The sequence below is a fragment of the Leucopleurus acutus genome, assembly GCF_964270905.1.
Source record: "Leucopleurus acutus genome assembly, chromosome: 13".
Lineage (NCBI taxonomy): Eukaryota > Metazoa > Chordata > Mammalia > Artiodactyla > Delphinidae > Leucopleurus > Leucopleurus acutus.
In genome coordinates, this window is record NC_139155.1 from 80,363,274 (window position 1) to 80,377,834 (window position 14,561).

General features: G+C 46.0%; 1 protein-coding gene across 1 annotated transcript in view; it reads left to right on the forward strand.

Moving 5' to 3' along the window:
• Nucleotides 1-14,561, forward strand: part of CCDC60 (coiled-coil domain containing 60) — a gene marked incomplete at both ends in the record, with an annotated part of 162,436 nt that overhangs the window by 132,859 nt on the left and 15,016 nt on the right. The window contains 2 exons of the mRNA XM_082852610.1: nt 5,308-5,398; nt 9,636-9,870. Coding sequence (XP_082708736.1) covers nt 5,308-5,398; nt 9,636-9,870 — 326 coding nt within the window. The remainder of the gene's footprint in view (nt 1-5,307; nt 5,399-9,635; nt 9,871-14,561) is intronic.

Here is a 14,561-nt window from a genome sequence, read left to right on the forward strand (position 1 = left end):
GTCATCAATAGCCTCCCATCAGTTCAGGTCATGTTTTGCTGCCAAATAGGTTATTAATTTTGTTTTTTGGTTGTCAAGACCCTTTGGATTTTGGAGTTGGTTCGGGGGTTGTGAACTTCTACTGGTTTTATTCTTCTTAGAGACTCACTTTCCAAGGACTGACTAGAAACGAATGGATCTTTACAGAGAAACAGACAAGACCCGGTGTAAGCAAGCACTTCAAGCCTTAGTGCCACCTCTTCCCAGTGCCACTCACCCCCACCCAGTGGGGCAGGACAGGACAGACCCCAGGCCTAAGAGGGAAGTGAAGAGTTACTGATGTACCTTCCAGGCAGAGGGGATGAGCTGTTCCAACAGCCTTGAGCCTCCATAGGCAGGTAATCATGTGCTCTCCGCTGGGGCAGTCAGGTATGTCTTACTGCCTCGGGCTGTCCCAGAGAGACACCATTGGACCCACTCTTTTTTTTTTTTTTTGGCTTGTAGGATCTCAGTTCCCCGACCAGGGATTGAACCTGGGCTACGGCAGTGACCACTAGGCCACCAGGGAACTCCTGGACCCACTCTTAAGTGGAGAGTCCAAGTGGAAAATCCTGATTTTCATTAAGAGAGTCCATACGCTCAAAGGCTGGGCTTCTCAGGCACAAAGAACCCACACCTGCTTTAGAAAAATATAGATGCCTTTCTATATATAAAGCCTTTCAAATATGACACAGTCACCTAAATCCAGCTACTGTGTTATAAGGAAAATAGCTGGCATTTGAGTGCTTTCTTTGTCAAGCACTGCTCTGGATATATGACCTTAATTGAGCCTCATTCTGACTTACAAATGAGGAAACTGAGTCAAAGAGAATTTAAGTAACTTGCTCCAAGTTACGCAGCTAGTGGAAGTCAGGACTTGAACCCAGGTAGCCCAGATGCAAAGCATGTGCACTTAACCACTAAATGATTGTTTCCTCTGTTTCTAGCCAAGGCCCCCAAATCTTCAATTAATTTAGGGAACAGTCTGGTGTCAAGAAAAAAAAAAAAAGAATAACTCATTTATTTGCCAGGATACAAAAGGGACCCCAACTTACCAAGATCATATGATATCTAAATATATAATTTCCTTTAAAAAAAGGCCGTTCTACATTTATTGTTTTGCAACTAAATTTTTGTTATTTAATAAATAAGTTAAACATCTCTCCATGTCAAAACCTCTTTTAACGACTGTGGAGTTTATCAACATACTTAACCAATTCCCCCCAAATCTTTTAAGTGTTTGCCGGATTGTCACTCTTGTGAAAAAAAGGCGGCATCATTCTGAACAACACATTAGCAGCAATGCTTCCCCCCACCCCGACCCCAGAAAGTCTCGTTTTCCTTCAACCCACTTTTTTCAGGCACTACTGGGGATTCACCCATGAAAACAAAACAACATTCCTGCTCTCTGGAGCTTCTATTCCAAGGGATGTGGAGGTGAGCAACAGATAATAAACATGTAATAATTAAGATTCCTTGAGATAGCATTAAGCGTCATGAAGAAATTGACAGGGTGATGTGATAGTGACAGGGTTGGGGGGGGTGGCTTTTAAGTTGGGTCGTCAGGGAAAGCCTCACAGAGAAGGTGACGTTTGAGTGAAGTCTCTGATTTTACCTGCACTGACCTAATTGCATCATTCCTCCACTCCTGTTCTCAAGTAGACATCTCTACAGGAGTGGGAAAACGTGGCAGGATGATCAGAGCACCTATCACTCAGGAGTTGGGATGGGCGCCCTGGCCTGGGAGATCCTGGGAGCTTTGAACTCTGTTCCCTCCCTGCTGCAAAATCAGCAGTTACGTCCGTTCTCCCATCTTGTTGTGGACACGTGAACACATCCTAAACCAGCCAGCAGACTTTCCACCCTGAGGAGCGAATGCGGATTCAGAAAGAGTGAAGTATTTGAGAAAATTACTCTGATTGCGGCTGTGGATAGATGTCTTCAAGTGGCTGCTAGGAACAAAATGTGCTTGGCGGTACAGTTAAAAGAGATGCAGCGGTGCTCAACGACTTCTTCCCTTGATTTCTGGCAGATAGGATCCCCCAGAAAGCTTCAGCAGAGACAAAATGTGGTCTCAAAATCACAGCCACTTCTCCCCCATGGATGTGCCCTAGTGCCTCCTTGCCCACCATCAGCCCCTCCTCCAAGCCACATTAAGGTTTCTATTGAAAAAAGCATGTGTTGTTCATAGTTCAGCTGTATTCAGTTGTGTATACAAGGCACCCTGGAAAGCTCCTAACGAGCCCCATTTCATTGCATCTTCACTCTAATCATCCTCTGACTTCGCTGATATTCCCCCATTTGACAGATGAGGACACTGAGGCTCAGAGAGGGTAAATATTACACAAAATCTCACATCTAGGAAGCAGCAGGGCAGGCGGAGGACTCAAACAGCTGGTCCACCCGATTCTTAAACCCATTGTTAGCCACCCAGGTACACCCCTTTTCCTGGTTCTGATGCTCAAGAGAGACTGGCCTGAGGTCACACAGACAGTAAATCAGAGGCATCAATTAGGTAAGGCCAATTAAGCTGCCGTGATGAGCACCCCCAAATCTCAGCAGCTTAGCGCAGCGCAAGTTCATTTCTCACTCACCCTTTACGTGTCCACCGCACGGGACTCTGCTCACCATAGTGGCCCAAGGACCCAGCAGGAAAGGGAATCTGACCTGAGCACTGGCCCTTAAAGCATCACCCTACAGGCCACGTGTCACTTTCGCTCAAGTATTTTTGAACAAAGCAAGTCACAGAGCGACCCCCAACTTTAAGAAGCCGAGAAGACCTGGGACTCTGGTGGGTGCAGGGCCCTGACTGTCCCTCCAGGCCGTGGGCAGGAACTTCAGCTTGCCTGTGTAGTAGTGTGCAGTCAGCCCACTGTGGATGACGACGCTTGGGTTATTGCCTTTTCTCCCCCTATCGATCCTCCTTTTTGGTTTATTTGCTACTGAAAGTGAAACATCAGAGAGACGGATTCTGTCCAACCAGGCCCTTTCTTTATCAGTGGCTTTGCAAGAACGATGCTCAGGGCTTTTTAAGATCCCTGGGACCTTGCTGCATTTTTAGCTCATTTAGCCTGCTGCCTGGAGTCACAATAGATTTTGGGTCGTCTTGGAAGTCTGCGTGAACGAGAAACCTCCATCTTCCCGATCGGGTCTGAATATTTAAGATTTTGAAAGCTTGGCCGTACCAGATTTAATTTTAAAAGGGGAAGAGGGTTTGCTTTTGAACATCAAGAAGAAGGCTGGAGGCACAGCAGGAGCTGCGTTAGCAAAGGGGAAAAGCGAGAAAAGCCCTGTGGTCTTGAAAGAAACGCTGCAAAGCAGAAACACTAAAGCTTCCAGTTGGTGAGCCTTAAATTAGACTTCAAAAGTGCCGCTAGTTTAAATATTGTTTATAGGACTGAAGTATTGCTGCTCCTTCCTCCAGCTGGATTTTAAATATTCCCTAATTTGATTACTCTGGGGAGAGGCAGGCAGAACCAACGTTACATGAGCTTCACTGTTAATTATTCAGAGGGCTTTTTATTGTGTAATCAAACATAAAGTCTTACAAAAAGCTTGGAGGCACATTCTCACCCCACCCTCCCCAGCCTGACTTTCACCTTGTCGTCTGTGTGCATTTCTCAGTTTGTGGCTGTGAGCTGGTAGGTGCCCAGCAAGGGCTCTGCCAATAAAGAGCACACACATCCCCCTCCCCGTCTGGGCTGGCGGAAACCTTTGATTCTGCGGCTCAGACCCGCGTGCCATAAGAATCGAGCTTTATTTATCTTGATCACCTTTGCCTCCTATCTGAGCATCTCCCCCCCCCCCGCCCCCGCACCAGCACTTGGCAGCCCCTGCTAAGTCTAGACTCCTGTTGGTGCCTCCCCACATCAAACTGGTCTGGCCATCTCATTCCCTCAGGTCCCTCCTCTACGCTGGATGACAGCCAGCCAAAGGATCTAAAGGCTCCCAGCCATCTAAAACCCTTTCTGCAGAGAAAAAGGAGAGAAAGAAAGAAAGGGATGGATGGATGGGTGGATGGATGGAGAGATCAACAGATCAATCCGTCAATACATAGATAGGTAGAGGTCGCTGAGAGAGCTTGCTTGTCAACAGGGATCCACCGCCCCATAGCCACAGGTCCAAAATCCAAAAGGCTCTGAAAACTCAGTTTTGCCATAACTCAATCTGACAGCAAAATCTGACACGAACCAAACTGATTTGGTGGCAAAACTTGACTTGAAGCTATTTATGGTCTTTATCCCACCTAGTGTAAATATTCATAGATATCACTGCAGAAATATTAATGTGTTTGATTATAAGATGCTGCCGAGATCCCGCTGGAAGGATTATGTTAACATATGGTCTACGTGCAGCATATTTCCATTCCAAAATGCCAAGATTCTGAATTTGGCAACACATCCGCTCCCACGGGTTTCTGATCAAGGGTTATAGGTATGTCACCATCCAAACTTGCTGGGGCTTCAGTCTCATACCCAGAAAGTTCCAACCCATGAGGGAAGATCCAGGTTTCACGCAACCTGAAGTTTATTTAATTGGGGAGAGGGGCGCTTTAAGAAAAAGAATACAAAGTTAAAATACAAAATTAGGTACAGGGCCCTGGCGGGACCCATGCAAGTGAGGGTCATTAGATTCATTGTGAATATGCACCTGGATGAGTGACTTAAGACCCCGAGTTTGTTTTCTCATCTGTAAAATGGGATGGTAAATGACTGCATCACAAGGTTTTGTTGAGATGATTCAGCGAGAATGCACAGAAGCGTCTTGCATGTAGAATTGTGTAGAATTTTCACTCAATAAACTCCAAACCAGTGATTTTCATTGTGCAACGCACCCTGTAAGCTCCCCCCGCCCAAGCAAAGTTAGTAATTCTCTCTGTGCGTTTACTCAGAAGTGACCCTGATGGTGCGACCCGTAGGCACCAGAGCAGGCAGAGATTTGGAAATGAACATGCTTTTTAATTCACCCCCAAGAGGAACCGCAGACCTACCCTGGAGTCTATGAGAGGACCCAAGTCCAAAACGCAAACAGATGCGGGATGTGTACAAATACACTCCACCTCCCTCAGTCCCTACCCAGTAAGCGGTGGTCTCTCCTAACCTCGATTCCCACTCGCGAGACCCGGCTCTGAAGAGCTGTCCCTTCCGCTGCTTCCCGAGTATAGGAGGGGGAAAAAATCAGAGCAGAGAACAGCCACCATCCATCATCTCTTTACTGCATTTCTTAAAAGTACTTGTAATAAACTGAGGCTCTAGAAACGGAAAACTCATTAAGCTGTTTCTCACTCAGGGACCCAGGTGGAAGCAAGAGCACAATAAAAAAAATCAATAAGGACAAGTCCATGGGACAGAGGTGGGAGCGCTTCATCACAGCCCCAAAGGTAACTGTCAGCACGTGACTCTGCCGCCTGGCTACCAGCCCCAACTTTGGTGGGAGGCATTTTCGCCAGTCTTCTCTCTGATGGGATTTTTTTTTCTACTTGGTTCTCTGAGTGAAGGGAAGTCAGAACCTCGTGCTGTTGGATGGTTTTTATAAATTTTAATTAAAATGCTCATCTGGGGATTTTAGAAGAAATGTCGTTTGGCTGGACACCACCTCACGCAGCAGGGAAGGGGTGGCCGAGCAGCCGCCTCGTAAGATGTCACTGGAAGGAAATGGATTCACTCACTGTCTACGTTTAATCAGTAACAGTCACTTCTCTTTCTCTCTCGCTCTCCCTTTTCTTTCAAAGTCAGTCAGAAAATAAGTGAGTGATCGAACAGACAGGGTTTTCTACAAACTAGAACGTGTGTTTATTATTAAGAGAACATCAAGAGGTCTATTCTTTTCACTCAAAACCATTCCTAACCCCCCAAACCCCCAAACTCATCCACTTAACAAACAAGCACCGTAATAATAATAATGGCAAGAGCAGAGAGCTGAAGGCAGTTGAGAGAACACACGATGAGACTTGCTGAACCTGTGCTCCAACCACAAAATGGATATAATGCTGGTTTCTGCTCACTTCTTTTTTTGGTGGTTGTTCGTTTCTGCTTTATAACAAAGTGAATCAGTTATACATATGTTCCCATATCTCTTCCCTCTTGCATCTCCCTCCCTCCCACCCTGCCTATCCCACCCCTCTAGGTGGTCATAAACCACCAAGCTTATCTCCTTGTGCTATGAGGCTGCTTCCCACTAGCTATCTATTTTACATTAGTAAAGAACCCCAGGAAACAGTATGCAATCTCACTTTGAAAATGTGAAAATGCTGAGCATTATTGTGGTTATGTAATTTTTAGAAGCCAATCTTGAACAGAATTACAGTGGGCCAGGTTCTGTGCTAAGGAAGCTCTTTAGGTGTATTAGCCAGTCCTGTCCTCCTACTAACCAACCCCATGGGGGCAGTATTCTTATTTCCAGGTAGGAGAGCAGAAAGTTAGGGCTTGAAGAGGTTAAGTGATTTGCATGAGGCCACACAGCTGGGCAGTGGCAGAGCCCAGAGTTAGTCCTGGGTCTGTTTACTAAACCCTGTTTATTAAAACACTGAGCTCTTCAAAAGCATGTTCTCTCTGGTAGGATTATCATTGCCCCTCATGAAGTTTCACCGTTTCCTTGCTGTTTCATCAGGGCACTTCTAAGTGCCCTGAGAAGGAGAGCCTTTGTTTTTATCACAGAAAGTTGCTATGGAGATATCATGTGTATCTGTCTCCAGAGATGCACAGAAAAAGCAGGAGCCACAAACCTTTAAAAAACTGTCCTTCAGGAATAGTCACAACTACAGTTGGAGGAAGGACGAGTGAGTCACTGCACTTGAACTCTCACTGAATTGAAATCCCCCCTGGGCGAGTTTGCAGATCAAACTCTGGGCTGCAGTGTGGTCCATTCTGAGGATGAGGGAGCACTGAATTAGGAATCAGGAGACCTAGTTTAGCCACTGTGACTCTGTTCACTGCGTGGCATTGGAGAAGTCCTTTCCTCTCTCCTGACCTCAGTTTCTTCACCTGTAAATTAAGGACTTTGAAAGAGAGGCTCCAGTCAACTTCCACAGCAACTGATAGTCTTCTGTATGTGTGGAGCTTGTCAGTGCCAAGGCAGTGATCATTAAGAGCCGGACAAATGGCATAAATGAAAAAAATCAGGCTGGGTAACACAGTAGGGAGTGGTGAGGTCTGTGGCAAACAGGAATTCTGCACAGCTGAAGGGAAGAACCTCTGCTTAGTTCTACTCATCTTGCCATGTGAAGATGGGACCCAGGGCTTATCATTTTCAAGAGAGACCAGTAACCTCAGTTCTTATATAAAGATATCCCCAATCTGTAGAATTCTGGGCAGCTGAACATGTCTCCCCATGGGCCACCAGTTTGAAATCCCTCCTTCTAAGAAAGTACAAGGAATCATTCAGGGAAATCTTTTCCTTTGTGCCAAAAAGCAGTCCCTCCTGAGGTGCAACACGGCAGCCAGTTAATACCACTCCTGAGTGAAATACAAAACAGAGAGAAGAAACATTTGGGGATTTAAGTCAATTCAGGGAGAGTCAGTTCAATAAAGGGCAAGCAGGATGCTGAAAGTGCCTGTCACATCTTCCCCCCACATTTTATTTTTCCGCCACTCTCAATTAATGAGAAGTGTCAGCCCTTCACTCTGGGTTTCCTGTCTGTGGCTTTTAATTGAATTTTAATTAATGGCAACTTTAGGAGCACAGGATGAAATCCTAATGCAGGGAAGAGGCACACAGAACTCTGGGCATGGAAAGCTCTTCTGAGATCATCCCAGCCCGTCCTCTCTGTTGTATAGACGAGGGGACGGAAGCAGGGGAGAGTGACCTGTTCAGGGCCCCCTTGAGGTCCCCTGGCTCTGAGTCTGGTGCTCATTGCAAGACTCCAGGCTGCCCTGGTGACACAATCTGTCCAGCCTTCAAAAATGACATTGATGTAAAGAGTGTGGTTTCCAGAGTCAAGAATTCATGTCGTGCCAGGTGAGACAGGAAGAGTTGGCTTCTACAGGTATTATCCCTGAGCGCTGACATTCTCTCTCCCTCTGGGGGCAGAGAGCAGAGGGGCTGTCAGTCTGGCAAGCTCTTGTCCAGTTGCGATGCCAGGACAAAGGGGACATTGCATCAAGCCCCTAATTTATCAAAGGGAAGAACATGCCAACTTTTGGCATTTGCTTTTTCTTTATCACAGTCATTTTGTAACTCCCATGCTCCCTTGGAGATCCGGTTAAACCCAGTTTGAACTCCAGTGCCCCAGGCTATCACATTCTGAAGCGTTCAGTCACTTGTGTAGAATTTCACTGAATACATTGGGGGAGGTGGCCTTCCCAGGAAGATATCACATCTTAAGCCCCACAACCTTCTTCCGTCTCTCTTCCCCCACCCTCCCCTTGCCCTGTGCAAGCAAGAAATCCCTCCGCTCTTCCGGAGCAGGGAGGTTCCACCTACACTCAGGGCCCCATGAGGTGGCCAATCAAAACATTACTTCTGATCACCCACAGTGGACTCTCAGTGAGTCCTGCTGAAAACAATTCTCTCCACCCTGTTAGATATTTATTAAATGTTGTGTGGTCTTCAGTGCTGCCTCTTCTCCTTATCTTCTTCCCTAGGGTATCACACACTATGAGTTTCATCCAAAGAAGACCTTGGACTGCCCTCCAAGGGCTTTCATTTCAAATGTTCTCAAATGAAATTGTTTCTCTTTTAATGGAGTGTAAACTGTAGCCCAGACCCTCACTGAGCTCTTATCCTGGAGCAGCTGAGCAACTTAGGGCAAGTTAGGAAGCCTAAGACACGAAGCATGAATTAAATGAAGACATAAGCCCACACAGTACATTCTGAAGTGACACCAGTCATGCAAGACGGTGTGTGTGCACGCACGCACGCACACACACACAGACACGCACACATTGCTGTAACCTGTCCACTCTAACTCCTTCCAAAAATCCCCATTCTTCTCGCAGGACTTTCCCTACCTGCCCCCTTTCACCTCCTAGGACTTGTCATCTAGGTCTTCCCACCCACCTCCATCATGGCTCCTCCCCCCTCCACCCAAGAGTGCCCCCTCATCAGACAAATCTGCATCCCTCACCTGCACCTCCTGAGTGTCAAGCCTAGAGTTTTCTCCATCTTGTATTCTTCAGAAAACCCCAGTGAACATACATCTTTACTCTTTGAGCCCCAGGTGTCATTTGGTGAACAAAAGGTTGATACATAGAATTGGGGGTCGAAACCAAGATGCAGCTAAAGAGATTAGACCCATCCTCCCCCAGTTTAAAAATCAACTCTGATGATTATTACAAAAGTAAAAAACCGTTGTCGTCCAAGGCAACATCATTGGAATACATGTTTGGCTTCCTGTGGTGACTACCTGGGCAACCATTGCACTCACTGAGTAGAATAAGTCCCATCAAACTCGCTTCCAGTAAACACATGTGTATAAATTATCTTGATTTGTGACAGAAGGTCTTTCCAGACCCAGGATATGTCTCATGGTGTTTGGAAAGAGCCAAAAGGAATTCACATTCAGAGCCAGGTTTTCGCTTTTTTTCTTTCCTACTTTCCTCCCTCCCTTCCTCTTTTCCTCCGTTCTTCCCTTCCTTCCTTCCTTTCTAAAATCCCTCTTTATTTTCTCTTTCCTTCAGACCAAGAGATTCAAGGTTCCTGTAGCACGCGTCACCAGCTACAAACCAAGCCGGCGAGGCTCCACCCTCAGTCTGTCTCGGACAAGTGGAGGGTCATCCCCCCAGAGCAGCATGGTCTCCGTGAACCCGGGCTCAGATGAGCCCCAGAGTGTGATCACCCAGGCGACAGGCAGCAAGGACGTTGAGGACAGTGAATCGTCTTCGGCCAAGCCTGAAGAAGAACCTCTCCATGTCAGTAAGTCCTTCCTCAGATCTGACGAGTCTGCCCTGACTCTGCCCTGAAGCCAGATATCAAGAGCCCCATGTGCTCCACCTTCGCCCCACTCATGTAAAGGAGACACACAGGTCCCCTAGCCCTGTTCAGTCTCCATGGACCCCTTTGCTTTCCCTCAGTGGGGATCAGAAATACACTCTAACTTGGGTTACTCTGAACCACTTCTCCTTGGGAGGCAGCCCATGGTCATCAACTGCTCCTTTAAAAACTTTTAATAGTATATTTTACTTAGCCCAATATATAAGATATTGTCATTCGACATGTGATCATATAAAAAAGTATTGATAAGATATTTTACATTTTTTCATACTGTTTTTGAAATTCGGTGCCAACAGCTTTATTGAGGTATAATTTGCATACCATAAAATTCACTTGTTTTAAGTGTACACGTCAACGATTTTTTGTAAATTTATAGAGTTGCATAACCAACAGCACCATCTAATTTTAGAACATTTCAGTCAACCCCAAAGAAAACCTCACGTCCACTGGCAGTCCCTCCCCTTTCCCACCACAAGTCTACTTTCTGTCTCTGGAAGTTTGACTTTTCTGGACATTTTATATAGGGAAGTTGTATCACTCTGTGAACCCCCACTCTGAAACAAGCCTTTTCAATGGTTCACTGTTTGGGGGACACAGGTTCTTTAGAAAATCTGTTGGAAACTATGGGCCTCTCTTTAGGAAAAAAATTCAAGCACACACACATACATGTTTCTGCACACTCTTTTAGGGGGACCCTGTGGACCTCCACCAGGTAGAATTGTGACTGGGTTCCATAAGTCGTGTAAAAAAATTCATTTTCAGGACTTTCTGGCTTGAGCTTATATAGTAAAAGGAGACAGGAAAAGAAAGGATTTATGCAGAAAGATGGAGAAGGCAGAAGGAAGAAAGAGAAAGGGTCATGAAAGAGGAAGGCTCACTGCAGAACTACTGACTCTGGTGCATGAAACACCTTCTCTGCCATATCCCCACATGCTTTGTCCCCTCAGTGCCACCTAAGCTGAGGCCTGCCTGCTCAGTCAGTGTTCTTTCACCCAATCTAGAATGCCCATAGCAACCAAAGCTGGACCAGGTTTAGTACAGATACAAGGAGGTTGAAAAAAAAAGGTCAAGGTAAACCAGAAAGCCTGATTAGGGCCCCGATTATCAAAGCCAGAAATGGGCAAAAGTGCAAAAGTTCAGTAAGTGGTCAGGACTCATAGTAATGATGGCCAATGAGAAAATGTTCCACCATCCCCCTTGCTAACAGGAGACCAAGAAAAGTTCTAAGCCCTGAAAAGCTGTTTGCTGAACAGAAGTATTATCGCAGATGGAGAGGAACTGAGATAAACCGTCATCAGATGTATGACTCTTCTGGATTTCTTGAACCTTCTTTCATTCAAAATGTATTTATTGAGCAGCTACTGTGTTCCTGGAACCGAGGATGACAGTACCTGCCCTCCCCAAGCTTATATTTTACGAGGAAAAAGCAGACATAAACAAGAAAGCCATAAATAGCAAGCCAGTTGCAGATAATACATGATTGGAAGATAATAAAACAAGATTCAGGCTAGAGAGAGACTATTGGTGGGAATGGAGCTAGGTTAGACAGGGTGGTCAAGGGAAGCCTCTCTCAGCCCTGACATTTGAGTTTCTGAAGACACGAAGCTGGGGAGGGATGCAGGGGTGAGAGCATGCGTGGCCTTTGTAGAGCAAGGTAAGGACTTCAGAATTATTCCAAGTGCAAGAGGAAGGCTCTGGAAGGTTGCAAGTGTAGGGGTAACAAGACCTGGTTTTCTTTTCAAAGGTCTGTGTGTGGTTATTAATGTTGTGTCCGCGCTGTGTCTCTTAACTCTGAAAACCTTGCTCTCAAGTAAGACAAGCAGAGAAGAGTCCCCAGCTTCAAGAAGTGTCTCGGTCCCAGAGTTCACGTATGGTTCTCCCAGTGGCAACCTGAGAGCTGAAGGGAGGAGGGGCCAGAGGGAGAAGAGACTTGGCAGTGAGGGGAGGGGAGAATAGTGCCCTCTCTCCAGGCACCTGAGACACCAAGGACCCTTCCCTAACGGCCACCCTACTCCTACTCTCAGTCTAACCAGTTACCTGCCCCAACCAGTGCCATCTCCCAAAGCTCTTTTGAACCCTACCCTCTTCATTCCTATTGCTTTTGTCTTAGTTTAGAGATAGAAAATTGGGGCACATGGGCTGGTTCCTGCAGACTGTGTTTTGTTTACCACACAAGGCTTTGTTTAAAAAAAAAAAAAGTAGGAGTGACTTTTTAAGATTGAGAGATTGGACATCAAAATTCTGATTTTAAAAAAGTTATTCTTTGTGGCAACAGTGGGCCTGCAACCCTGCATGACAGCAGTCAACTGGAGCTGCCCTTCTTAGGTGGGGCATGTGCTCTCTAGTTTCCCACAGTCCCCACCACTCCCTGTTACTCCCAATCATTACATTGCTCCCAGCTGGCCAAGTGCTTGCCCATTTATCATCTCCTTTGCCCTCTTGTTTGTCTTAGAATGATAATGATGATGATACAATAACTAACCCTAAGAGGACTTTTATGTGTCAGGCACTGTATATGTGAGTGTGTGTGTGTGCGTGTGTGTATGTGAATATACACAGATATACATACTCATTTAATCCTCACAACAACTTTTTTTGCCTCTTTTGCAGATGAGGAAATTGGGGCACAGAGAGGATAAGTTATGTGCCCAAAGGCACACATCCGATAAGTGATGAAGCCAGAGTTTGAAACCAGGCCGTCTGGCCCTCATGTCACACTTAATTTCTATGCTTTACCCAAGTCTCTAGAAAAAGTGGGAAATGAAGGACCAAGAGAGCAGCCTGATTTTTCTCACACTAGCTTTTGTCACTCACCTGTGGTATCTGCTTCCTGTAGGCACCTAGGCTGGGGAGCCCTGGTCCAGTTTTCATCACCTCTCATCTAGATGACAGTAGCAGCCTCGTAATTAACGTCTGCTTCTTGTCTTACCCTCCCTTGCCTGCAGATTCTTGTCCGTGTTGAACCAGAAGGAACTTTCTAAATTAAAAACTTAACGTAGTGCTTCCCAGCTTAATATCTTTCAGAGACGCCCCCCCCCCCCATTGCCTCTAAGACACTGCATCTGATCTTGTCCCAGGCTGCCTATAATGGGCTCCGCTCTTGCCATGTCACACCTTATACCAGGTGGTCCAGCCTCACTAAAAACACTCTCTCCTCCTGAACAATGCATCTTCTTTCATGCCCTCCTCTGTCTGTGGTGCCCTTTCACCTCCAACCCTTCAGTCGAATGGACTCCTATTCAACCTTTAAGACCCAGCTCATATATTCCCTCCCCTGTAAAGTTTTCCCTGACTCTCATTCTCTCAATTCTCTTAGTATTTTGTATTTGCTTGTATTAAGTACTTAATTTTAATTTACAACTACATCTCACTGTTTCAGGTAGGAACTTCTTTTGGCTAGGTACAGAGACCTGAAAAAGAGTAGCTTAAAAAAGATAAAAACTAATTTTTCTTACAGATTAGAGATAGGGTGGTTCCAGAAGATCATCAGGGATCCTACTTCCTTCTGTCTTTCTTCTCCACCACGGATCACTTCATGGTCCAAAATGGCTGCTGGAATGCCAGTCATCAGAGTCACATCCTACGAGGGAAGCAGAAGGAAGTAGGTGAAGTAGAGAAGTGCTCACTTCCAGCTGAGTTTTAAGCAGTCTTCTCAGAAGCTTCATACAGTATTTCTCCTAAAATCTCATGGCCCAGAATTTAGTCACAGGGGCACACCTAGCTACAAAGCATGTTGGGAAATTGGGCTAATAAATGCTTCCCTCACACACACAGACACAAAAGTACACACACACACACACACACACAAAAGTACATATGCATACATATATTTCTGTTACTAAAGAAGGGAGAAAGGAGTGTGAGCTCCCTTCAGGCGTGGAACAGCGTCTTACTCACCTTCTGCCTGGCACACGGCAGGTGCACAGCAATGGCTGGGAGATGCATTTCCACCAGAGACCAACACCCAGGAGAGAAAGTCCTTCTCCCTCAGCCTCTTCACCCTTTTTCTCTATTTATACCTTAACCTCCATTGCATTTGTCAGAGCCTTCACAAAAGTAGATTAATTTCCCAGACTTCCATTGCCTTCTAAAACCTCCTCCAACTGATTCTGAATTCATGAATCCTATTCTAAGAGACATGCCATCTGACCAAGGTTTAATTTCCAGGGCTGGCTGCATAATGAAGTCTTTGTGGACACAGATCGCTGGGAACAGCAGGCCGTGGCCTCTCTGTGGAATGGTCCCTTCCCAAATCAATGGCCAAGGGATTCCGGAGGAACCAAAGCCCAGACCATTCCTTCTGCCAGTCTTGAATCTTCCAGTCTTGGAACTGTTAGAGGAGAAACTCACTTAAATAGTAACTCAAAAAGAGGGGTCCTGTGCCTTCTACTGTTCCCCCCACTCCGCCACCGAAACAACCCCATACAAAAAAAGGACTTCCTCTCTTTTCCCCCAACAGAGAGGAAGAAATGGGTATAGTTGCTCTCGAGGGGGATTCTTAGACAGGCCGGGGATGGACCATGGAGGAAGGGAGTTAGAATTTTTCCTTTAGGGGTGTGATTCGGCGCTGAAACAGAGGATGCTGTTATCTCTGAGCACTGGGCAATGGCCTC